Here is a 25,236-nt window from a genome sequence, read left to right as displayed (position 1 = left end):
TCATGCACAAAGTAGATGTCCTAACTGACTTGCCAAAACTGTAGTTTGTTAACAAGAAATTTGTGGAGTGGTTGAAAAACAAGTTTTAATGATTCCAACCTAAGTGCATGTAAACTTCTGACTTCAATTGTGTGTGTGTGTGTGTGTGTGTATATATATATATATATATATATTGTGTGTGCGTGCATTCCATCAGTAATTCCACAGCCTTGTTGTGACTCCTGCCTGCATATCTGTCAGGGACACGAGTGACGCCTGTTCATCCATCTGCTCTTCAAACACTCTCCTCTCTTCCTCCCCCTCTTCCTCCCTCTCACCCTTCCATCTCTAACACTGCCAACCACAGCAGTGTTTCCCATCTCTCTACTCTCACCCGTCCTCCCCCTCCTTTCGCTGCCACCCTTTCATTCTCCTCTGGAGCCTCCCCATCCTGGTGACAGTGCTGAGTCACATCCTGTCCTCCTGTTTACCCTGTAGTCTGACAGTCTAGTCCACCTGGCATGGAAAACATTTTGTTCTGTTTAGTGAATGGTATGCAATGTGCAGTCCCTGATAAGGAGGAAGGGTTTAACATACTGTTCTTGTGTATTGGAAATACTACTGAAATACTGAAGAATAAACCACAACTTATGTCATTATCAGAGGATTTGATGCCTCCTGCTGGTTATTCTTAGATCTGCATCAGAACATGAGAAATCAAATCAAATCAGAGTTTATTGGTTGTATACGTAGATTTGCAAGTGTTACAGCAGGTGCAGTGAAATGCTTATGTTACTAGCTCCAACAGTGCAGTAGAATGTCTTATGTTAGTAGCTCCAACAGGGCAGTAGAATGTCTTATGTTAGTAGCTCCAACAGGGCAGTAGAATGTCTTTCAAACACATTACAAATACACAAATAATCAATAAATCAAGAACTGTCACAACTAGTCCAATTAATAATCCAAAGATACTGTATATTAGCGTGAGCAGTTACAGTATATAAATATGTGATGTTTGTATAGACAGCATGTCATTTGGAAAAGAAAATGGTATGTACAATAGTAGGTATATTAGGATGGGCTATATGGAGAATACAGTATATACATACACAGTGAGTAAGCAACAGTATATAAACAGTATATGAAGTTACCAGTGTTCAATGTCTCACATGGGACATTAGTTTCAAGATGCAGAGCTGAGTATCAGGCAGGTAGCCGGCTAGTGGTGGCTGTTCAACAGTGTGATGGCCTGGTGATAGAAGCTGTTTCTCAGTCTCTCAGTCCGGGCTATGATGTACCTGTACCTTCTCCGTTAGACAGTATCAGAGTTAACAGACCGTGGCTCGGGTGACATGACAAATTTCTTCAGCCGCCTGAAGTTGAAGAGGCGCTGTTCCGCCTTCTTCACCACAGTGTCGGTGTGGTGGCACCATTTCAGGTCCTCAATGATGTGCAAGCCAAGGAACTTGAAGCTTTTTAACCTCTAGACTGTGGCCCGTGGATGTGGATGGGGACGTGCTACCTCTTCTGTTTCATGTAGTCCACGATCAGCTCCTCTGCTTTGTTGACGTTGATGGAGAGATTATTTTCCTGGAAATACTTTGCCAGGGCTCTAACCTCCTCCCTGGTGGCTGTCTTGTTGTTCTGGTCATCAGGCCTACCACTGTCGTGTCGTCAGCAAACTTGATGATTTAGTTAGAGTCGTGATCGGCCAGACCGTCATGGGAGTACAGGAGGGGGATGAGCAAGCACTGTGTTGAGGCTCAGTATGGCAGAAGTGTTGTTGCCTGTCCTCACCACCTGATGTTGGCCTGTCAAGAAGTCTAGGACTCAGTTGTACAGGGATGACTTCAGACCCAGGGCCATGAGCTTAGTGACGAGCTTGGAGGGCACTATGGTGTTGAAAACTGAGCTGTAGTCAATGAGCAGCGTTCTCACACAGGTATTCCTCTTGTCCAGGTGGGACAGGGCGGTGTGCAGTGCTTAAGCGATTTAATCATACATGGATCTGTTGGGGTGGTATGCAAATTGTAGGGGGTCTAGGGTGTCATTTAAGATGAAGGTTGTATGGTCCTTGACTCTCAAAGCGCTTCATGATGACAAAGGTGAGTTCTACAGGGTGATAGTCATTTAGTTCAGTTACCTTAGCTTGCATGGGTAATGTGAGGTTTTTTTGTATGAGTAGGCCCAGTGACCTAGTATGAGTGCCAGTCGGTTTGTGCCATCATGTCAACTGCCCGTCACTCATTGTTTGGCTTGACAATGAGCAATGGAGATGGAGATGCACAAACAGATCTGGGACCAGGCTACTAGTTCACCTTAGTATCAAAACTCTTCAGCATAATACTATTCCGTCTTAGACATCAGAATGACCAAAGAAGAAAACACAAAACTTTAAGGAGAAATACATTTCTTTTTTTACAATAAAAAAAAACTAAATGTTTACAAATATTATAGCACCTTTCATGTTGACATAGGCTCCAGTCTTTTTAAAGGAAGAGTCCACACAGAGAGTGGAGTGTGTTTGCCAGTGGAAACCCATAGCTGCTCATTAGTCTTACATCATTCACTTTGTTTTTGTTATTGGTTTTACACATATCTCTAATACGTAAAGTATAACAATGCAACCATCTTTTCTTCATATAAGTTAAAAAGTCAGTTAAAAATCCAAATAAAATGTCAAAACAACAAAAATATCAGAAAAACAACAACAAAAATATCCCTTTAGGGAAAATATTGCCCAACTATACAATCAAGGGTGCATGTCTATAGTTTCAAATAGCCTCTTCTCCTCATCTCCTCTCCTTCCCTGATCTGAACAGTTAGGGTAGGTCAAAGCAATATGATGGAATCCTGCTCTGAATTTCTTCTCACCTTTCCCATCAGAGGAGATGAAGGAAAGCAGATGAAAATGTGAATCCTCTTCACACTACTGACACACACAAGTCTCTCTCCGTAGCTCGGCTGCTACTGGTCTCCCCTATGATTGGCTGAGCCCTTCCCGACACAGTCTTTGATCTCTCCCTTCAGCTCGGCTAGCTGTGTAGAGTGACTGGCCAGCGTTCCATTCACCTGTGACAGGTACGAGTCAGAATGTCTCTCCAGCTCTGCTCTGATCCTCTCCAGGTGGTCCGCCAGCTCCCCCAGGCTGCCACACTGTCCCTCCACCTGGGACACACGACTATCCACCTCCTTCACCTCCCTCTGAACCCCAAGGGCCGTGCTCCAGCAGCCCTGAAGCTCTCCGGCCAGCCTCCTCCTCAGGCCCACCAGTTCCCCCTTCAGCTGGGCTAGTCGGCGCTCCCCGGCCCCTAGGAGGGAGGCCTGGCGCCCCACCAGCTGGGTGATGCCCTGGACCTCGGTGGCTAGCTGGTTCTCCCTGTGTGTCCATGTGGCATTAGCTTGGCCCACTCCCTTAGTGAACAAGCTAACAGAGTCCCTCAGACCCTTCAGGGTGCGGTTGACAGAGTTGACATTGATCTTGAGGAGGGTGATCTCTCCCTGGACAGAGCCTTCCTCATCCTCCTGGGCGATACGGTTCAGAAGGGTCTGCAGCGTGGTGTTGAGATGGTCTAGCTGGTTGGCGTGGGAGTCCAGACGACCTGACACCTTCTTCTCCACCTCCTCACACTCCTCCTCCGCTAGGCCTGTCCCCGTGCCTCCTTCAGGGGTAGTTGCGAGGGAGCAGGAGGAGGTGCAGAGAAGCTCCAGGTCTGTGAGCTGTTTCTGGATGCCGTCCAGGTCTCCCTCCACCCTCCTCCTGACTGACTCGATCTCTGTCTCCAGGGCGGGCACCACCTGACCCTCCAGCAGAGCTGGGGCGGTGGCGTTTCTCAGCTCTTCCACGGCCACAAACACCCTGTTCTCCAGGGTCTTCAGCTTGTCCTCCAGGGTCTTGAAGCCGTCCAGGTCCCAAGGCACCCTGGCAACCCCTACTTCCCCAGACTCTGTGGCATTGAGCCGGGCATCCATGTTCTCCAGACGGGCCTCTAACAGGGTCTCGATGTGGATAGTCTGGTCAGTGAGAGCAGCCTGGAGCTGGCGCTGAGACTCTGTTAACCCCGTCACTGACTCCTCTAGCATCAACACCCGCTGGGACAGGCTGTTCACCTGCAATGACAGTGACATGTCAGGCATATAGTGTAGCAATAAGCCAGTCATGTACATGTTTAAGCCATTAGATATCATCCTAACCAACTTGCCCTCTAAATACACCTCTGCTGTTTTCAACCAAGATCTCAGCGATCACTGCCTCATTGCCTGCATCCGTAATGGGTCAGCGGTCAAACGACCTCCACTCATCACTGTAAAACGCTCCCTGAAACACTTCAGCGAGCAGGCCTTTCTAATCGACCTGGCCGGGGTATCCTGGAAGGATATTGATCTCATCCCGTCAGTAGAGGATGCCTGGATATTTTTTAAAAATGCCTTCCTAACCATCTTAAATAAACATGCCCCATTCAAGAAATTTAGAACCAGGAACAGATATAGCCCTTGGTTCTCCCCAGACCTGACTGCCCTTAACCAACACAAAAACATCCTATGGCGTTCTGCATTAGCATCGAACAGCCCCCGTCATATGCAGCTGTTCAGGGAAGCTAGAAACCATTATACACAGGCAGTTAGAAAAGCCAAGGCTAGCTTTTTCAAGCAGAAATTTGCTTCCTGCAACACTAACTCAAAAAAACACTGTAGAGACACTGTAAAGTCCATGGAGAATAAGAACACCTCCTCACAGCTGCCCACTGCACTGAAGATAGGAAACACTGTCACCACTGATAAATCCACCATAATTGAGAATTTCAATAAGCATTTTTCTACGGCTGGCCATGCTTTCCACCTGGCTACTCCTACCCCGGTCAACAGCACTGCACCCCCCACAACAACCCGCCCAAGCCTTCCCCATTCTCCTTCTCCCAAATCTGCTCAGCTGATGTTCTGAATGAGCTGCAAAATCTGGACCCCTTCAAATCAGCCGGGCTAGACAATCTGGACCCTTTCTTTCTAAAAGGATCTGCCAAAATTGTTGCCACCCCTATTACTAGCCTGTTCAACATCTCTTTCGTGTCGTCTGAGATTCCCAAAGATTGGAAAGCAGCTGCGGTCACCCCCCTCTTCAAAGGGGGTGACACTCTTGACCCAAACTGCTACAGACCCATATCTATCCTACCATGCCTTTCTAAGGTCTTCGAAAGCCAAGTCAACAAACAGATTACCGACCATTTTGAATCTCACCATACCTTCTCTGCTATGCAATCTGTTTTCAGAGCTGGTCATGGGTGCACCTCAGCCACGCTCAAGGTCCTAAATGATATCTTAACCACCATCGATAAGAAACATTACTGTGCAGCCGTATTCATTGATCTGGCCAAGGCTTTCGACTCTGTCAATCACCACATCCTCATCGGCAGACTCGACAGCCTTGGTTTCTCAAATGATTGCCTCGCCTGGTTCACCAACTACTTCTCTGATAGAGTTCAGTGTGTCAAATCGGAGGGTCTGCTGTCCGGACCTCTGGCAGTCTCTATGGGGGTGCCACAGGGTTCAATTCTTGGACCGACTCTCTTCTCTGTATACATCAATGAGGTCGCTCTTGCTGCTGGTGAGTCTCTGATCCACCTCTACGCAGACGACACCATTCTGTATACTTCTGGCCCTTCTTTGGACACTGTGTTAACAACCCTCCAGGCAAGCTTCAATGCCATACAACTCTCCTTCCGTGGCCTCCAATTGCTCTTAAATACAAGTAAAACTAAATGCATGCTCTTCAACCGATCGCTACCTGTACCTACCCGCCTGTCCAACATTACTACTCTGGACGGCTCTGACTTAGAATACGTGGACAACTACAAATACTTAGGTGTCTGGTTAGACTGTAAACTCTCCTTCCAGACCCATATCAAACATCTCCAATCCAAAGTTAAATCTAGAATTGGCTTCCTATTTCGCAACAAAGCATCCTTCACTCATGCTGCCAAACATACCCTTGTAAAACTGACCATCCTACCAATCCTCGACTTTGGCGATGTCATTTACAAAATAGCCTCCAATACCCTACTCAACAAATTGGATGCAGTCTATCACAGTGCAATCCGTTTTGTCACCAAAGCCCCATACACTACCCACCATTGCGACCTGTACGCTCTCGTTGGCTGGCCCTCGCTTCATACTCGTCGCCAAACCCACTGGCTCCATGTCATCTACAAGACCCTGCTAGGTAAAGTCCCCCCTTATCTCAGCTCGCTGGTCACCATTGCATCTCCCACCTGTAGCACACGCTCCAGCAGGTATATCTCTCTAGTCACCCCCAAAACCAATTCTTCATCTCCCTCACTAGCTTTACGCACCAACTGTCAGAGCAGCTCACAGATTACTGCACCTGTACATAGCCCACCTATAATTTAGCCCAAACAACTACCTCTTTCCCTACTGTATTTAATTTATTTATTTATTTTGCTCCTTTGCACCCCATTATTTGTATTTCTACTTTGCACATTCTCCCATTGCAAATCTACCATTCCAGTGTTTTACTTGCTATATTGTATTTACTTTGCCACCATGGCCTTTTTGCCTTTACCTCCCTTCTCTCACCTCATTTGCTCACATCGTATATAGACTTGTTTATACTGTATTATTGACTGTATGCTTGTTTTACTCCATGTGTAACTCTGTGTCGTTGTATGTGTCGAACTGCTTTGCTTTATCTTGGCCAGGTTGCAGTTGTAAATTAGAACTTGTTCTCAACTTGCCTACCTGGTTAAATAAAGGTGAAATAAAAAAATAAAAAAATAAAAATTTACAGATTGTGTGTTACAGATTGTGTGATAGAAATGTAAAGTACATTTTCGATTGAGCTGTCATATGCAGCATTTACTGTGAATGCATTCTCTGCTAAAGCGGGACGATTGCCTTTAAATTTCAGCTATATGGATTGAATAGAGCCCCAAAGTGAATTGGTACCTGTCCGCAGCAGCTCTCAGTGAGGGTCAGTCCCTGTATTTGGGCCTGCAGAGTACCCAGCTCCTCTCTCAGGCCAGTCTCTCTGCCGTCCAGTGACTGCTGAATCTGTTCCTGTCCGTTCATGTGTTCATTATGACACTGTCTCTGGACCTCTCCTATCCTCTCCTCACAGTGGTTCTCCAGGCCAGACAGACGCCTCTCGAAGCCGTCCAGGATCTCAGCGCGGACGCCAGCAAGCTTAGCATCCAGCAGCTCCATGATGGTGGGAGAGCCCGATCCAGGGATGGGCCTGCCGGTCGCAGCTTCCAACATCCTCTTCAGCTGCCAGTCATGGCCCAGAACCATACCCTAATGAATGAGAATGACAATGGTTTAGTTTTAGGTAGCACTTTCCTCAAACTCTTGACATTGTGTGGAAATAGGTCAGTGCGGAGTCAAAGATGTACAGAATCTCAGTGTGAGATTCAGGATTGTTCTGATTGGCATTGTGCCACAAGTTTGATTACTGATTTGGACATGACTTGTTTTTCTACATTTCCATAATCTAGCATAAACTATTCTAATCACAAAACCTTAGCACCCACCTGTATCTCCTCCAGCATGTGTCCCTTGGCTCTGAGCTCATCCTTCACCTCCGTCACCTTCCCAGCCAGATCCCCAAACCCCGGGAAACCCTCTCCCCCCTTCAGGCCGTCTGGAGTCCCGTCTGGGATAACCCCGAAGCCAACGGAAGAGTCAGAGAGACGGGGGGCACTGGAGAGCAGGGAGCCCAGCATCTTGGTGGTATCCTCCCGGAGAGAGAGGCGCAGACGGTCCTCCAGGCCAGCCACCACCCCGTTCAGAATGTCCAGACCCTGGGTTAGATGACGCAGGTCCACCTCCATACGGTCCAGACGCTCTCCACTAACACCAACCTTATAACCTAGAGAGAAAGAAAATGATGATTACATAGGGCAAGGAAAGGAAAGGGAAGAGTAAATCAGAGTTTGAAAATATAAATAGGTTAATATTCCACCCCTGTCTGGTCTGACCATAGTTGGGTTTGCCGTTCCCGGTGGGAAGTTGTCCAGTGGGAATGGGTCTACTATCAGGCTGATTTGGGAAGGGCCTCCCAGGCTCCAAATTAGCCCCCCCAGGGACAGGTTTGTGGTCCAAGGGGGGTCGGGGCTGCCCGTGAGGGTATCCCTTCGTTCCTGGGCGGTGGGGGGCACCACCCCTGAAGGGGGGCATCATATCGGGCAGGGAGGTGGGTCCATCGTAACAGTTCTCTCCAGAGTAGCCAGGACAGCACCTCCACTCCAGCTCAGTGATGGTTTTATAACCCACCTTGTATTTAGGCTTGTAGAAGGTCCGGTACCTGGAGTGGAGGATGGAGAGCAGGAGTGGAAGATGGAGAGGAGGAGAGAGCAGAAGTGGAGGATGGAGAGAGAAAGAGTGGAGGATGGAGAGGAGGAGAGAGCAGATGATAAGAGATTAGGAAGTGAGATGGGAGGAGAGGACAGGACAGGATAGATCAAAGGATTAGGGTGTGTATAATGAGATGGTGGAGGGTATAAACAGTAGATTAGGGGATAAAGAGATGGTGTAGTGTGGAGATTATACAGGCTCAGGTGAGGGATTGTTAACAGGTTTATTACCCTCACTACGCCTGTTATCTCACTAAAGGGTCTACACTACTCTTCTAATGAAGAACAGTAATCTCTACTCTCTTTCTTTCTCTCACGTTCCCTCCATCTCCCAAGTGGCACAGTGGTCCAAGGCACTGTATCTCAGTGCTAGAGCTGTCACTACAGACCCTGGTTCAAATTCCGGACTGTATCACAACCGGCCGTGATTGGGAGTCTCATAGGGCAGCGCAGAATTGGTCCAGTGTCGTCCGGGTTAGGGGAGGATTTGGCCAGGGTAGGTTGTCATTGAAAAACAAAATTGTCTTTCTGATTCCCTCCATTTTATTTGAAGTAGAAATCCTTTGACTATTTATCTCTTTGAGGTCACTACAGAGGACCTTTGAGAGGCTTCAGTCACACCAGAGAGAATATGACATCCCAGCTCACACCCTCATTACATGAATTACCATAATATATGTTTGTTTATAATCCACTGGGATGAAAATAAATGGTCAAACAACACTTTCAAACCCCTGTGGCCGGTTCAGAGTCACAGAGCCACTGACAAAACAAGACAGTTGGGTGTGCAGCTGGGGGGACAGTATGGCGTTAACTAGTAGTACACACTCACACCACCAGAGGGCAGCACAAAAAACACAAAGGAAAAGATTTTTAACCAATTTTTTTTTTTTAAATGATTAGTTCTCATAATATAATTTTAAAGTATGCAATAAGGTGTATGTAATAGAATATACTCGTCAAAAACGAATGTAGATATTATAACATGTCATTCTAAAGCTTCCAAAATCTTGTTTGCAATAGGAGTACCATCATGGCTGCACGATTGTTTCCAAACAGCGCCCCCTGTCAGTCATCCATGATTTATATATATCATTGGTCCAAATGCAAAGCACACTGACTGCATTGCCATGCTCGTCAAAAATACATGGAAAGTGTACAACAATGGTTGAGTCTCATTGTCAGTATCCTTTTCAGCCCCCTCTTACAGTTCGTATGAGTGTCAGAGGCTGCTGGGTCTGAATTCTCTACAGTAATTATATAGTTTCCAGTTTTATGTTTTAATTGTCCTTTCCCAACAATGCAATAGTTCCATAAAAAAAGAAGTGAGCTATTAAAAGTAAGTAAGCTATATACAGGGTCAGTGCCAATACCATATTTACCATATTTAATATACAGGGATACTGGAGTGGTGGGGTAAGGTAACTAGGCATCAGGATACAGTATGAATAACCGAGTAGCAGCAGCGTATGTGATGATTGCATGTGAGTATGTGTGCCTGTGTGTGTGTGCGCTGAGTCAGTGTAAATGTGTGCGCTGAGTATGTGTGCCTGTGTGTGTGTGCGCTGAGTCAGTGTAAATGTGTGCGCTGAGTCAGTGTAAATGTGTGCGCTGAGTCAGCGTAAATGTGTGCGCGTGAGCAAGTGAAGTGTACTTACATGACGACAGGACACTTCTGCCCCCAGATGCACTTGGTTGTGTACTCTGCTGTCACGTAAGTGTCCATACCGTCCTGCGTCGTACACGTGATGTTCTTCTGGACCACATACGCACAGTGGTTTCTAATAGAAAAAGAGAGAGAATATCAATAACGACAAAAACAACAACAGGATATCATCAAGTCCTCAAGCTAATGCTGTTTCTCCTGTAGAACTCTGTCCATAACAGCATTAGTGACGGTTGCCACTCCAGCACACACAGCAGCTCTTCACAATGGCCAAGGTTGGAATTCACTCATTCCGTACCACACTTTCTGAAAGTGCAGAGATGAAAATCAAGTTGAATTCTGGCCCATGTTAGACATTTCCAATGACACTGATTCCCGCATTTACTATACTTGAGGCCAAAATCCTACATGAAGACATATGTGTTGTTGAGACTCAGCCATCGACTGTCTCCAAGATGCTCTGCAGGCTCATTCTGTCACTTTGACGCCAGTGCAACTATAGTAACTGCTAAATGTTCCTAGGCCGGTCCACACAGGAAGCAGTGCTCCGGCTTCTATAGGACGTTAGATGTTGTTGGGGTTCCAAGGGATACTTATTATTAAGTGTGAAACGTAGCACTGCTCCACAGCAGTTCCAGGGCACACAGAAGTGTTTTGGAGGAAAATGAGGGAATACGTTTGAGGCAGAGAAGTGTGTGTATGCCAAGTTAACAGGTTCATGGGGCAAAGAGAGAGGACAGGCTGTCGGAAATTATGAGAAACCACTGCCTTATTGGTTTAGGCATCCCTTAGCTTTCTCTCTCTCTCGTGTGTGTGTGTGTGTGTGTGTGTGTGTGTGTGTGTGTGTGTGTGTGTGTGTGAACTCTCGCTCTCTCCATGTGTTGACTCTATTGATAGGGGACTGGAGCAGGAATGACTGGGCTCCTTTCATACAGAGCAGGAAACCTGTTGCCGGGGTGTGCGTCGTCAAGGAAGTGGTTAGCTGTGCTGTCGTGTGACCTGACCTGGTGAAGTATTATGGGATGTTCTTCGAGTCAATGGACTGCACTAACGCCACTTTCTAGTGGGAGAGATATATTGTGCCCTTGGAAAAGTCTGTGTCCATTTTCTCAAAATAACAAAAAGCAAGAAAGTACACATGCGAATCACTGTGCACACGTACACAGACAAAGGCAAACATGAACACACACATCCCCTCACACCCACACTCATGTAGAAGACCTCCTTTACAGTAAAATGCACAACATCACAACTGGTTTTAGAATCATACAGTAAAATGCACAACATCACAACTGGTTTTAGAATCATACAGTAAAATGCACAACATACAACTGGTTTTAGAATCATACAGTAAAATGCACAACATACAACTGGTTTTAGAATCATACAGTAAAATGCACAACATCACAACTGGTTTTAGAATCATACAGTAAAATGCACAACATACAACTGGTTTTAGAATCATACAGTAAAATGCACAACATCACAACTGGTTTTAGAATCATACAGTAAAATGCACAACATACAACTGGTTTTAGAATCATACAGTAAAATGCATAACATCACAACTGGTTTTAGAATCATACAGTAAAATGCACAACATACAACTGGTTTTAGAATCATACAGTAAAATGCACAACATCACAACTGGTTTTAGAATCATACAGTAAAATGCACAACATACAACTGGTTTTAGAATCATACAGTAAAATGCACAACATACAACTGGTTTTAGAATCATACAGTAAAATGCACAACATCACAACTGGTTTTAGAATCATACAGTAAAATGCACAACATCACAACTGGTTTTAGAATCATACAGTAAAATGCATAACATCACAACTGGTTTTAGAATCATACAGTAAAATGCACAACATACAACTGGTTTTAGAATCATACAGTAAAATGCACAACATACAACTGGTTTTAGAATCATACAGTAAAATGCACAACATCACAACTGGTTTTAGAATCATACAGTAAAATGCACAACATACAACTGGTTTTAGAATCATACAGTAAAATGCACAACATACAACTGGTTTTAGAATCATACAGTAAAATGCACAACATACAACTGGTTTTAGAATCATACAGTAAAATGCACAACATCACAACTGGTTTTAGAATCATACAGTAAAATGAACAACATCACAACTGGTTTTAGATTCATACAGTAAAATGCACAACATCACAACTGGTTTTAGAATCATACAGTAAAATGCACAACATACAACTGGTTTTAGAATCATACAGTAAAATGCACAACATACAACTGGTTTTAGAATCATACAGTAAAATGCTGAAGAGGATTTTATGCTGGTAGTTTCCTCCCTATAAAGGCTGGATATATTGACAGTATGAAACAGCTTTACTTCTTGTTATTGGTTAATTCATGAGAGTGCAAGGAGAAGGCCTGTTTTAGGGTTAAGAAGTTAAGGTGATTGACAGCTGATGGAAAGGGGACTGTGTTTGTGTGTGTGGTGTCAGATGGAGGAGGGAAAACAGACTACACTCCCAGATTTCTTTGTCAGGTGCACATCTGGGCTGAGTGAGCAACCTTCAGATTCTTATCACTGAGGCCTAAAGACCAGGAATCCAAATGGGCACAGCCACCAGAAAGCCTCTGCTCCCCTCCTCTCCTTCTTTCCCTGCTTGCTTTCATCCCTCTCTCCCCTCCTCCTTCTCCTTACTTCCTCCACTCTGATTAGCCTCCCTCTCCCTCATCCTTCTCCCATTCCCTTTTCCTCTACTTTCTCCTCAAACTTACTCTCTCCTTTCTCTCCAACTTGTCACCCCCCCCTTTTTTTTACCCCCTCTTCTCCTCCTCCCTTCTCTCCAGCCCCCCATTTCATGGGTCTGTCAATGTAATTTGGGTCTCTGTGTGTTATTCATTCCTAGCAGGTGTCTCAAAGACATACAGAGAGAGAGTGAGACAGAGAGATGGAGGGAGGGTAAAAAGTGAGAGTGGGGGAGCATGAAAGTGAGAGAGAGAAAGAGAGTGTGAGAGAGAGAGCTAAGATACTGTGAACTCAGTGTGTCTCTCTACAGACAGTGATTCGGGCCAGAGCACCTCAAGGCCAATCCATCTGCTTTGGAAAGCAGCAAATAGGGTCAATGAGAAACAGAGAACGTTAATGGAGATGAAGAGATAAACCTGAGAACAGCACCACACACACACACACACACACACACACACACACACACACTTACTAGAGATCTGACCTCCTCGCCTCACAACCACTGAGACCGCAAAGCAAGAGCCGTAAAGATTACAAGGGCTTCACAGCTGTGTGTGTGTGTGTGTGTGAGAGTGAGTGAGTGATTGGCTCAGCTGCTGTCCTGGTACTGAGAATTTGGACTTGGTCTATTGTGGTAAGACTGCGTTAATCCTGACTCTGGGGAACAGGGATGGACTGATCCAGGATCTGAGATGAGAGGATTAAACTGTGGTAAAACTGCGTTAATCCTGACTCTGGGGAACAGGGATGGACTGATCCAGGATCTGAGATGAGAGGATTAAATTGTGGTAAAACTGCGTTAATCCTGACTCTGGGGAACAGGGATGGACTGATCCAGGATCTGAGATGAGAGGATTAAATTGTGGTAAAACTGCGTTAATCCTGACTCTGGGGAACAGGGATGGACTGATCCAGGATCTGAGATGAGAGGATTAAACTTCACACTGTTCTCAGTCTTTCCATCTTCATCCTCAGAGATGTGTACACAACAGAGATCTGTCGATAACCCTACATGCTATTGCCTGAAAGACAGTTCTCTCGTCATTCTTTTCAACCATTCCACACTACCCAAAACAGATATCTCACCTTCCAAGCTCTCTCCTCAAAACAAACCTTCCTCTTCAACCTTACCCCACCCTGCCTCACCCTCTTTCTCTCTATGCCTCACCTCACACCACTCCCCCCAACCTCTCCCAAAAGACAGAGCACAGCCCCTTCCTCACCCTTTCTCCCAATACTTCTCTCTCTCTCTCTCTCTCTCTCTCTCTCTCTCTCTCTCAATTTAATTTAAGGGCTTTATTGGCATATGTTAACATTGCTAAAGCAAGTGAAGTAGATAATAAACAAAAGTGAAAAAAACAATACAAATTTAACAGTAAACATTACACTCACAAAAGTTCAAATGTCATATTAAGTACAGTGTTGTAACGATGTGCAAATAGTTAAAGTACAAAATGGAAAATAAATAAACATAAATATGGGTTGTATTTACAATGGTGTTTGTTCTTCACCGGTTGCCCTTTTCTCGTGGCAACAGGTCACATATTGTGCTACTGTGATGGCACACTGGTATTTCACCCAGTAGATATGGGAGTTTATCAAAATTGGGTTTGACGCTAGCCAATTGTGTGATTCAGCCTGTGAGTAAGTCATTTTTCTGGTGTAGGTCTGGTCCCACTGTAAATATTTCCAGTATATCCTTATAGTTCCTAAATCCCCTCTGAGTCTCCGAAGGGGAAAGGATAATTCCCTTTCAAACTCTCCTATGGAGCGCTTTGGCAAATATTATTGCAAGTAGTCCCTCAACCTCTCCCAAAACAACTCACCTCTCAATCCATCTCCCCCTTTTCTTAGTTCTCCTTCTTTCTCTGCTCCTCCTCCTCCTCCTCCTCCTCATTCTCTCTTTCTCAATTTATATTTAATTTCCTAACTTTCTCACAATCTCTCTCCTCCCCAAACACTATGCTCCAGGGATCATCAACTTTTCTGGAGTGGGTGGTTGGAGGACCTGAAACATAATTACTAATCATTTGTAAGAAGCCAAACAGATATGTTTGCCTATAACATACGTTCAAACCTTGCTAACATTTGTATACGATGACGTGTCACTCTATGATGCGTGGAAATACTTGGACAGATTTCTTAAATTGAAATCACTGCTGATTTCCTCCTGTTTTTACTGTCTTTTATGTCCAACATTGAAAATTCTACACCTTCTCTTGCTGTCTTCCATAGTTGTAGTGACAATGTGAAGTGTGATTTGAACATGTTGTTCTCAACAGCAAGGGTCCTGCCTATCTGTCCCTCAAACAGATTTATTTGTGGACCAGGGAAGAAACTTTCCAAAAAGTTTCAATGTATGATCAGTCTTGCATATGATCCCCAAAATCTCTTTCCTGATCTCTCTCTCTCTTTCCTTCGGTCTCTCTATCTCTCGGTCTCTCTTTCTCTCTCTTCTGAAACTCATCACGAGGGGCCGCAGTTGCCCCCCCCCCCCCTCATTTTAGAGGACATTTTGTGCAATTATAAACATTTTGCAATTTTATAACTAAATTCCTGGCCGTCCCTGTCTTAGAACAATGAAATGATGCAGGTGCAGTTTTTTATATGATATCTGAGTGAAACAATCAATAGGGGTCCCGCAGCAGGTTATTCAGTCATGATACGAGTTTACATTGCTGGCCACTAAACTAACTTAGCAATCTGAAAAATGTTAGCTGGCGTGGGCTAATCAGTGACTTACATAACGAGAGATAAATAGATGATGCACAACCAAATTTAGAAAAATTAAAGTAAGTTGAGCCCCCCCAATAAATATATCAAAGAGCCTTGAAAAGGGGTCCTGCGGACCACAGTTGCCCATCCCTGTCTTAGAACAATTAAACGATGCAGGTACTGTTTTTCCAGAACTCAGCTCAGAAGTATACAGTGCATTTCCTATAGCTTGTTTACTTTTGGAAGCACAGTAAGACTCAAATACTGGCAGTTCTTATGCTAGCCCATTTAAATACCTCTCTTTAGCCCAAGGTATTTCCTGATGCATTTAATCTACTTTAGGCTATAGCTACTAAAACTAAGGGATTGCAGTCCGAGAGTAAAATGACTGCCATCGTGGGAAAGTATGTCGTGTTTGCTACAGTATAATGCATGCCTGTCTGTCGGACATCTACTTCACATTATGAGTGAGCAAAGAGAAAGCAGTATAAAACTCATAGTGACAAGCTCAGCTGCTTATTGAGATATATTAAAGAGTATTAAAAAGTTATTTCTAACCTCTGGTTCTCCGTTATGGACCCATACAGCACACAACAGCAGAGTTGACTATAGCTGAATGCATCCATGTCAAAGCCTCTACAGCCCCATTCTCATCGACAGGGCTGTACTGGAGCAGATTGAGATATTCAAGTTCCTTGGTGTCCACATCACCAACAAACTATCATGGTCCAAACACACCAAGACAGTCGTGAAGAGGGCACAACAATGCCTATTTCCCCTCAGGAGACTGAAAAGATTTGGCATGGGTCCTCAGATCCTCCAAAAGTTCTACAGTTGCACCATCGAGAGCATCCTGACTGTTTGCATCACCGCCTGGAATGGCAACTGCTCTGCCTCCAACCGCAACACCCTACGTCCCAGTACATCACTGGGGCCAAGCTTCCTGCCATCCAGGATGTCTATACCAGGCACTGTCAGAGGAAGGCCCTAAAAATTGCAAAAGATACCAGCCACCTTAGTCATAAACTGTTCTCTCTGCTACAACACAGCAAGTGGTACCAGAGCACCAATTCTAGGTCCAAAAGGCTTTTTACTTTGTCTATCGTTTTTACTTCAGTTTATTTTAGTAAATACTTTCTTGACACTTATTTTTCTTTACTGCAATGTTGGTTGAGGGCGTGTAAGTAAGCATTTCACTGTAAAGTCTACACCTGTTGTATTCGTGGTATGTGACAAGTAAGATTTGTTTTGATTTGATCTTGGAGAATGTCAAGAATATCTATCACTGCTGTCATCTCTGCAAATCTAACAATATACTGTATACACAACTTGTAATTGTCAAGTTTATCAGATGGACGGACAGACAGACGGACGGACAGACAGACAGACCCAGTATAGCCTATGCCCCCTACCCACTGGTACCCATATCTGGGTCTGGCTCACATAACCATTTTCAGAGTCTATTGACAAGATGTTTGTGAGAATCAGCTGACTCTTAAGAACCCGCCCCTTTTTAAAAATGATTGCCTAAAATGACATACTGCTTCTAGCTCAGGCCCAAAAGCAAGGATATGCATATTCTTGGTACCATTTGAAAGGAAACACAAAACAGGTTATGGAAATGTGAAAGGAATGTAGGAGAATACAACCCAATAGATCTGGTAAAAGATAATACAAAGAAGAAAAAAACACTGTTCTTATGTATTTTTTTCTACCATCTTTGAAATGCAAGAGAAAGGCCATAATGTATTATTCCAGCCCAGCTGCAATTTAGATTCTGGCCACTAGATGGCAGCAGTGTATGTGTAAAGCTTTAGACTGATCCAATGAACCATATTATTTCTGTTCAAAATGTTGTATCAAGACTGCCCAAATGTGCCTAATTTGTTTATTAATAACTTTTCATGTTCAAAATTGCGCACTCTCCTCAAACAATAGCATCGTATTCTTTCACTGTAATAGCTACTGTAAACTGGACAGGGCAGTTAGATTAACAAGAATTTAAGCTTTCTGCCCATATCAGACGTGTCCATGTCCTGGGAAATGTTATTGTTACTTACAACCTCATGATAATTGCATTAGCCTACGTTAGCTCAACCGTCCCGTGGAAGGGACACCGATCCCGAAGAAGTTTTTCAACACTGTAATATTTGTTTACCATCAGTGAGTAGGGCCACCAACAAAACAGAACACGACCAAGGAAAAAGCAGTACCATCAGTGAGTAGGGCCACCAACAAAACAGAACACAACCAAGCAAAAAGCAGTACCATCAGTGAGTAGGGCCACCAACAAAACAGAACACAACCAAGCAAAAAGCAGTACCATCAGTGAGTAGGGCCACCAACAAAACAGAACACGACCAAGCAAAAAGCAGTACCATCAGTGAGTAGGGCCCCCAACAAAACAGAACACGACCAAGCAAAAAGCAGTACCATCAGTGAGTAGGGCCACCAACAAAACAGAACACAACCAAGCAAAAAGCAGTACCATCAGTGAGTAGGGCAACCAACAAAACAGAACACGACCAAGCAAAAAGCAGTACCATCAGTGAGTAGGGCCACCAACAAAACAGAACACGACCAAGCAAAAAGCAGTACCATCAGTGAGTAGGGCCACCAACAAAACAGAACACGACCAAGCAAAAAGCAGTACCATCAGTAAGTAGGGCCACCAACAAAACAGAACACGACCAAGCAAAAAGCAGTACCATCAGTGAGTAGGGCCACCAACAAAACAGAACACGACCAAGCAAAAAGCAGTACCATCAGTGAGTAGGGCCACCAACAAAACAAAACACGACCAAGCAAAAAGCAGTACCATCAGTGAGTAGGGCCACCAACAAAACAGAACACAACCAAGCAAAAAGTAGTACCATCAGTGAGTAGGGCCACCAACAAAACAGAACACAACCAAGCAAAAAGCAGTACCATCAGTGAGTAGGGCCACCAACAAAACAGAACACAACCAAGCAAAAAGCAGTACCATCAGTAAGTAGGGCCACCAACAAAACAGAACACGACCAAGCAAAAAGCAGTACCATCAGTGAGTAGGGCCACCAACAAAACAGAACACAACCAAGCAAAAAGCAGTACCATCAGTAAGTAGGGCCACCAACAAAACAGAACACGACCAAGCAAAAAGCAGTACCATCAGTGAGTAGGGCCACCAACAAAACAGAACACAACCAAGCAAAAAGCAGTACCATCAGTGAGTAGGGCCACCAACAAAACAGAACACAACCAAGCAAAAAGCAGTACCATCAGTGAGTAGGGCCACCAACAAAACAGAACACAACCAAGCAAAAAGCAGTACCATCAGTGAGTAGGGCTACCAACAAAACAGAACACAACCAAGCAAAAAGCAGTACCATCAGTGAGTAGGGCCACCAACAAAACAGAACACAACCAAGCAAAAAGCAGTACCATCAGTGAGTAGGGCCACCAACAAAACAGAACACATCCAAGCAAAAAGCAGTACCATCAGTGAGTAGGGCCACCAACAAAACAGAACACAACCAAGCAAAAAGCAGTACCATCAGTGAGTAGGGCTACCAACAAAACAGAACACGACCAAGCAAAAAGCAGTACCATCAGTGAGTAGGGCCACCAACAAAACAGAACACGACCAAGCAAAAAGCAGTACCATCAGTGAGTAGGGCCACCAACAAAACAGAACACAACCAAGCAAAAAGCAGTACCATCAGTGAGTAGGGCCACCAACAAAACAGAACACGACCAAGCAAAAAGCAGTACCATCAGTAAGTAGGGCCACCAACAAAACAGAACACGACCAAGCAAAAAGCAGTACCATCAGTGAGTAGGGCCACCAACAAAACAGAACACGACCAAGCAAAAAGCAGTACCATCAGTGAGTAGGGCCACCAACAAAACAGAACACGACCAAGCAAAAAGCAGTACCATCAGTGAGTAGGGCCACCAACAAAACAGAACACGACCAAGCAAAAAGCAGTACCATCAGTGAGTAGGGCCACCAACAAAACAGAACACGACCAAGCAAAAAGCAATACCATCAGTGAGTAGGGCCACCAACAAAACAGAACACGACCAAGCAAAAAGCAGTACCATCAGTGAGTAGGGCCACCAACAAAACAGAACACGACCAAGCAAAAAGCAGTACCATCAGTGAGTAGGGCCACCAACAAAACAGAACACGACCAAGCAAAAAGCAGTACCATCAGTGAGTAGGGCCACCAACAAAACAGAACACGACCAAGCAAAAAGCAGTACCATCATAAGCAGCATCCCATGATATTTTCACATGGAAATACCTCAAAACGCTAAACTTGCATTGAATTGGCTTGACTGGTTGGTTTGAGATGAATGACACAGGACCATACAGTCCCATGTGAATCTAGCTTGGGGCCGCACTCCATAAGTTTCCTGTGGAGCCCTCCCTCTGAATGCTGTGTCTGCAACCACTACATTTCTGGAGTTATGTTAAAATGAAGACAGAAACATGGCAGCAGTAGAATACACCACAAACAACATCCCAATGAGCTAAGTTGGAGTGCAAACAAACATTTTCCCCAATACTCCCCCTGTAGCCCTCTATGGTCTGTGTAAGTCCCCATGCAGTCCAGTTGTAGGCATTGTGATCATTGTCTACCTTGTTACTACCAATGAGGAGAGGGCCACATTCCCTCCCACCAGGAAATAGTCGGCATGAATGGGACTGAACGGCTGTCAAATCACATGCTCCATTGCAACAAGACAGTTAAAAGCAAAACAAGAAAAACGGCCAACGCACCAACGGGTGAAGACTAGATGGAGAACGTGTTAATTCCATGTAGTGACTAGTAGCCTACGGAAATAAATGTATTTTGTTATGTAGCTTTGTACATGTGTGTTATGTTATTACTGGTATTTCTAGGTGTTAGAAATTCCAGATAATCTCGCTCACACACACACACACACACACACACACACACACACACACACACACACAGGCTCATTGCAGCGCGTGTGATATTATTAAAGTAAAGTACCAGTCAAAAGTTTGGACACGCCTACTCATGATCTTAATTTTTACAATTTTCCACACTGTGGAATAATTGTGAAGACATCAAAACTATGAAATAACATGGAATCATGTGGTAATAAAAACTAAAAACAATTAAAATATGTTCTATATTTGAGATTCTTCAAAGTAGCCACCCTTTGCCTTGATGACAGCTTTGCACACTCTTGGCATTCCCTCAGCCAGCTTCATGAGGTAGTCACCTGGAATGCAGGTGTACCTTGTTAATTTGTTCCAACATCTAGTGGAAAGCCTTCCTAGAAGAGTGGAGGCTGTTATAGCAGTAAAGGGGGGACCAACTCCATATTAATGCCCATGATTTTGTAGTGAGATGTTTGACGAGCAGGTGCCCACATACTTTCGGTTATATAGTGCATATCCACTGCCCCAGACACCAACTGAAGTCATATATCTACGGTGGCTGTTTGCCTGTGACAGATCCCCAGGGTCCTGTATGACCTGGGTGAGTTAGACAGCCTATTAATACAACTGGAGGATAGATAGATGTCCACCTGTCTCTTTTTGTTTACCTTCAACTATGTCTCCACTGCAGCTAAAGGCAAAGAATTAAAGATTGCCACACTCAACTCTTTAGAGACTCATTGGCTGCAGGGGTTCAAGTGCCTATTCTGCTCCTATGCCACGGTTATAGACCATGAATCTGGAAATGCATATGTGTGTGTTCCTGTGTGTATATTTAAACCTATTGGCATCAGTGTCCCTGTTGTAAACCAAATAATCTGCCACTATAAAGGAGCACTAGGCCCTGTCTCGTGACAGCACAGTTGCAGTGGCATTTCAACCATTTTAGACTTCACTGTAAAACACCTACTGTCTCTATGGAGATGTAAGGCAAGGATGAGATGGAGGGATAGGGAGGAAGGGGGAGGTTGTGGGTGAGAGGGAGGGATAGGGAGGAAGGGGGAGGTTGAGGGTGAGATGGAGTGATAGGGAGGGAGGGATAGGGAGGAAGGGGGAGGTTGAGGGTGAGATGGAGTGATAGGGAGGGAGGTTGAGGGTGAGCGGGAGGAAGGGGGAGGTTGAGGGTGAGACGGAATGACAAGGAGGAAGGTGGTTGAAGAAGAGGGGGAGGGAGAGGTAGTGAGCGAGTGATTGATTGAGGGTGAGGGTAGAGAGACTGAGGAAAGGGAGAGAGAGTGAGTGAGATCTAGTGAGGAATGGTGTGGTGAATATATGGATTAGGGCAGGATAAAGACAACATTAGGAGAGACCTCTCTGGGTCAATTAATGTGAGGAAAGGATAAGGGTAAGGATAAGGGCGGGTGGGGAAAGAGTACTGATGTCACACCCTGATCTGTTTCACCTGTCTTTGTGCTTGTCTCCACCCCCCTCCAGGTCTCGCACATCTTCCCCATTATCCCCAGTGTATTTATACCTGGGTTCTCTGTTTGTCTGTTGCCAGTTCGTTTTGTTTCGTCAAGGCTACCAGCGGTTTTCCAGTGCTCCTATCTTTCTCTAGTTTCTGTTTTCCCGGTTTTGACCATTCTGCCTGCCCTGACCCTGAGCCTGCCTGCCGTTCTGTACCTTGTCACACCACCCTGGATTACTGACCTCTGCCTGCCCTGAGCCTGCCCCCCTGTTTTTGTAATAAACTTTTGTGACTTTGAAAGTGTCTGCATTAGTGTCTTCTCCTGAGCCTTGACAACTGAACTATCCTGCTCTAGTAGAAGTGTCGTTACTTCAATTACAGTAAAAAGTAGCTCATTTAAAAAGTACTCAGAGAAAAAGTAATTGAGTTACTTTTTAAAAAAATAAACAATTTGACCTTGATAATTAGCAAATATTTCTAAGGTTACCTGAACATTGTTACACATTATCTTTTCAATGCATTACATTGAAAAAGGAAGAGAGGAAACGAATGTACAGTAGGAACTACGTTTTCTTATATGAGTTGCAATAAGGTACATCTGTATGTAAAAGAAAACTAAGGATTTGTCAAAAATATGCAATTAACATTAAACATTCAAAGCAATTCAAATGTTTTAATAAATAAAAATGCAATGCAAAATGAGGTGCATAAACAATAAAATTGCCAGACTTCAATATACTTTAGACTCCAGAAATAAACATGTCTAATTCTTTCACCCATTCAATCCCTCGTTCACCCCTCTGTTTCTCCATGGGACCGGCTGACATTCACTCACTCACCCATTCACACTCTTTCCCTCACTGCACTCACTCCCTCTTTCCCTCACGCACTCCCTCACTCACTCACAAACTCCCTTTCACTCCCTCACCAGGGGTGGAAAGAATACTGAAATATCCTGCTCAAGTAGAAGTCAAATTACATACTTTGAAAAATACTGCAAAAAGTAATTGGAAAAGCTACTCAATTATTACTTTCCACCTCTGGGTATGGGTGAGGCGGGTGATAGAGGCGGGTTAAGAGTCGGAATAAAGACTACGTCGGGCTGGGTCAGGGTCTGTCTGCTTGGAGAATTAGGGTGAGAAGGGAGTAGGGTGAGGGAGGGGTGAGGGTGTAGGAGGGGTGAGGAAGGAGTAGGGTGTAGGAGGGGTGAGGGTGAGGGAGTGGTGAGTAAAGAGGAGGGTGAGGGAAGGGTGAGGGAGTGGTGAGTAGGGAGGAGGGAGGAGGGTGAGGTAAAGGGTGAGGGAGTGGTGAGTAGGGAGGAGGGAGGAGGGTGAGGTAAAGGGTGAGGGAGTGGTGAGTAAAGAGGGGGTGATGGAAGGGTGAGGGAGTGATGAGGAGGGTGAGGGTAAAGTCTAAGTAGGGCCAGACCAGGCTCTGTCTGCTGGGGCTGGTAGAGGAAAACAGCAGGGAGCTGTCCAGAGTGGTCCATCTCTCAGGGGAAGCCAAGCAGGAGAATGAGAGAAAGGAGACAGCAGAAAGACCCCAGGGACAAACAACCTAACAATTCCTATGTTTTTTTTAGGTTTTATAATAAAAAGAGGGAGAGAACCACAGGAAGTGGAGCGAGAGATTATCCCCCCAGAGCCAGCTATTTTATCACTTGGGTAAGTATTTGGTGGTGACTAGAAGAGATCAAAAGCTTTACTTGCGTCGGAGCACAAAGTATGTCCCCACATGTTTACCCCTTACTGTAAATCTACTGTAGCCTGGTATTGAATTACACTGAGGCTGGAATTCAATCAAATTCACCACAGTCATGTCTTCATGACCAAACTTTAGCCAGCATAGACACACTTCTTATTTTGACACAAGCCCCAAGACTCAACGTGAGGGAAGCCTGTCAGGTAGTAGTAGTAGTAGTAGTAGGTTTTCCCTTCACAAAATATATCATACCTCAATAAGGGTTTGATTGAATTGAGCTGTGAATTACTACATGACTAAAACAGAATCCAAAAGCAACAAGCCTTGGTACTGGTTTAGACTTCTATTAGCATCACTCCCATCTGGCTAGGGGTACCCAGCTGTATGTCTGCTTCTAATTGAGCTCCCACACACACACACACACACACACACACACACACACACACACACACACGTCCGTGTGCACGTGCACAAACACACAAAGCTCAGAAGATCAATACCCCTGACATCAGCTCAGCTCTCCTCTTATAATGAGCTCTTTGTCTCCATAATGCAGCATGTCATTGTTTCTTCATAACGTTTATCTTCAGTCACAGATGGTTTTAACTGCAGAGATAGGCTGACGGTGTGTGAGAGAGAGAGAAACAGAGTCAATTCAGCCAGTGTTATTGAAGCGATACAGTAACCGAAAGCATATTTGTATTACCCATCCGTGACATGGGTTAAGATATAAGATTCATGTGGAAAAGAGCTATAAGCCCATATTCTATTTGCCATGGAAATCCTTATTGCCTTGTAAATCACTTGGAGTGGTGCTGTATAAATGTATGACTAGTAAAGTTGAAGCTAGACGCAGTTTCAGGAGATGCACTTACTTGTGGCGGGTCATGGGTTTCCCTGGGGTGTACTGTGGGTTGACTCCAGCCTTGTACAGGTTGTATCTGTTGCCATGACTTCCTCCAAAGAACGGGTTCCCATGGCCTGTTCCATAGAAGGTTCCTTTGGTGTCCACCAGTGACAGGAATACTCCTAGAATAAAGGGCTGCAGAGCAGCTTGAGAAAACCTGGACCTCATTTTCTCTTTGTAGAGGCTGCCAAAATAGCACCCGTGGAAAATCACCAAAAAGGAGGACCAATATAAATGATTAAGGAATATCTAGAAAGGAGATTTTAAAAAAGAGCTGTGTGTCAGGTGCCTGCAGTGTTGTTGTCTTGTCTTCAGTCAGCCCTGAGGGAAACCTCTAGTCCAAACCTCTGCAGTGTTGTTGTCTTGTCTTCAGTCAGCCCTGAGGGAAACCTCTAGTCCAAACATCTGCAGTGTCAACAGCAATCTGACCTGTCCTGCATCTCTCTTCTTCAACACATCTCTCCCAGACAGCTGCCAGCAATAGGCAGAACAGAAGAAAACCTAGAGAATGAGATGGAGAAGGGAAGAGGGAAATAAGGAGGGAGAGAGCACAACCAAATGTAAAGTAAAGGACAGGTGAAAAAGGGGGAGACAGACAGAGGAGAGATAGAGATGGTCTCTAGGAATGCCACAGCTCCATACACAAACACGAGTGTGTGAGTGAGCGGGGGACGTGCTGACTAAGCTCCCCCAGCCTTCTGTATGCTGTGTGGGTGTGTGTGTGTGTGTGTGAGGTGTGTGGATCAGCGTGCTCCACTACTGACTCTGAGGGGGCAGGCTGACAGGCAGC

At 44.8% G+C, this 25,236-nt stretch overlaps 1 protein-coding gene across 1 annotated transcript; it reads right to left on the bottom strand.

Annotated features, from left to right (window-relative positions):
• Window positions 1–696: 696 nt before the first annotated feature.
• On the bottom strand, window positions 697–25,202 carry LOC110492516 (EMILIN-3). The gene is made up of 6 exons (XM_036947531.1): window positions 24,415–25,202; window positions 10,004–10,126; window positions 7,971–8,296; window positions 7,524–7,861; window positions 6,940–7,287; window positions 697–4,089 (listed from the first exon to the last, which is right to left on the bottom strand). The coding sequence occupies exons 1-6, from the start codon at window positions 24,612–24,614 to the stop codon at window positions 2,947–2,949; spliced, it is 2,478 nt and encodes an 825-aa protein (XP_036803426.1). The 5' UTR covers window positions 24,615–25,202; the 3' UTR covers window positions 697–2,946.
• Between the last annotated feature and the right edge of the window lie 34 nt (window positions 25,203–25,236).

Source organism: Oncorhynchus mykiss, chromosome 16, assembly GCF_013265735.2.
Source record: "Oncorhynchus mykiss isolate Arlee chromosome 16, USDA_OmykA_1.1, whole genome shotgun sequence".
Taxonomy (NCBI): domain Eukaryota; kingdom Metazoa; phylum Chordata; class Actinopteri; order Salmoniformes; family Salmonidae; genus Oncorhynchus; species Oncorhynchus mykiss.
The sequence above is the reverse complement of the archived record's forward strand: the minus strand, read 5'-3'. Positions and strand labels throughout refer to the sequence as shown.

Bases quoted from the DNA above. Each gene is read 5' to 3' on its own strand.
- LOC110492516 (XM_036947531.1), bottom strand. From the start codon at position 24,614: ATGAGGTCCAGGTTTTCTCAAGCTGCTCTGCAGCCCTTTATTCTAGGA. The intron at 7,862-7,970 runs GTCAGACCAGAC...CTTTCTCTCTAG, and splicing joins GAACGGCAAACCCAACTATG to GTTATAAGGTTGGTGTTAGT. The intron at 7,288-7,523 runs GTGGGTGCTAAG...CTCATTCATTAG, and splicing joins ACATGCTGGAGGAGATACAG to GGTATGGTTCTGGGCCATGA.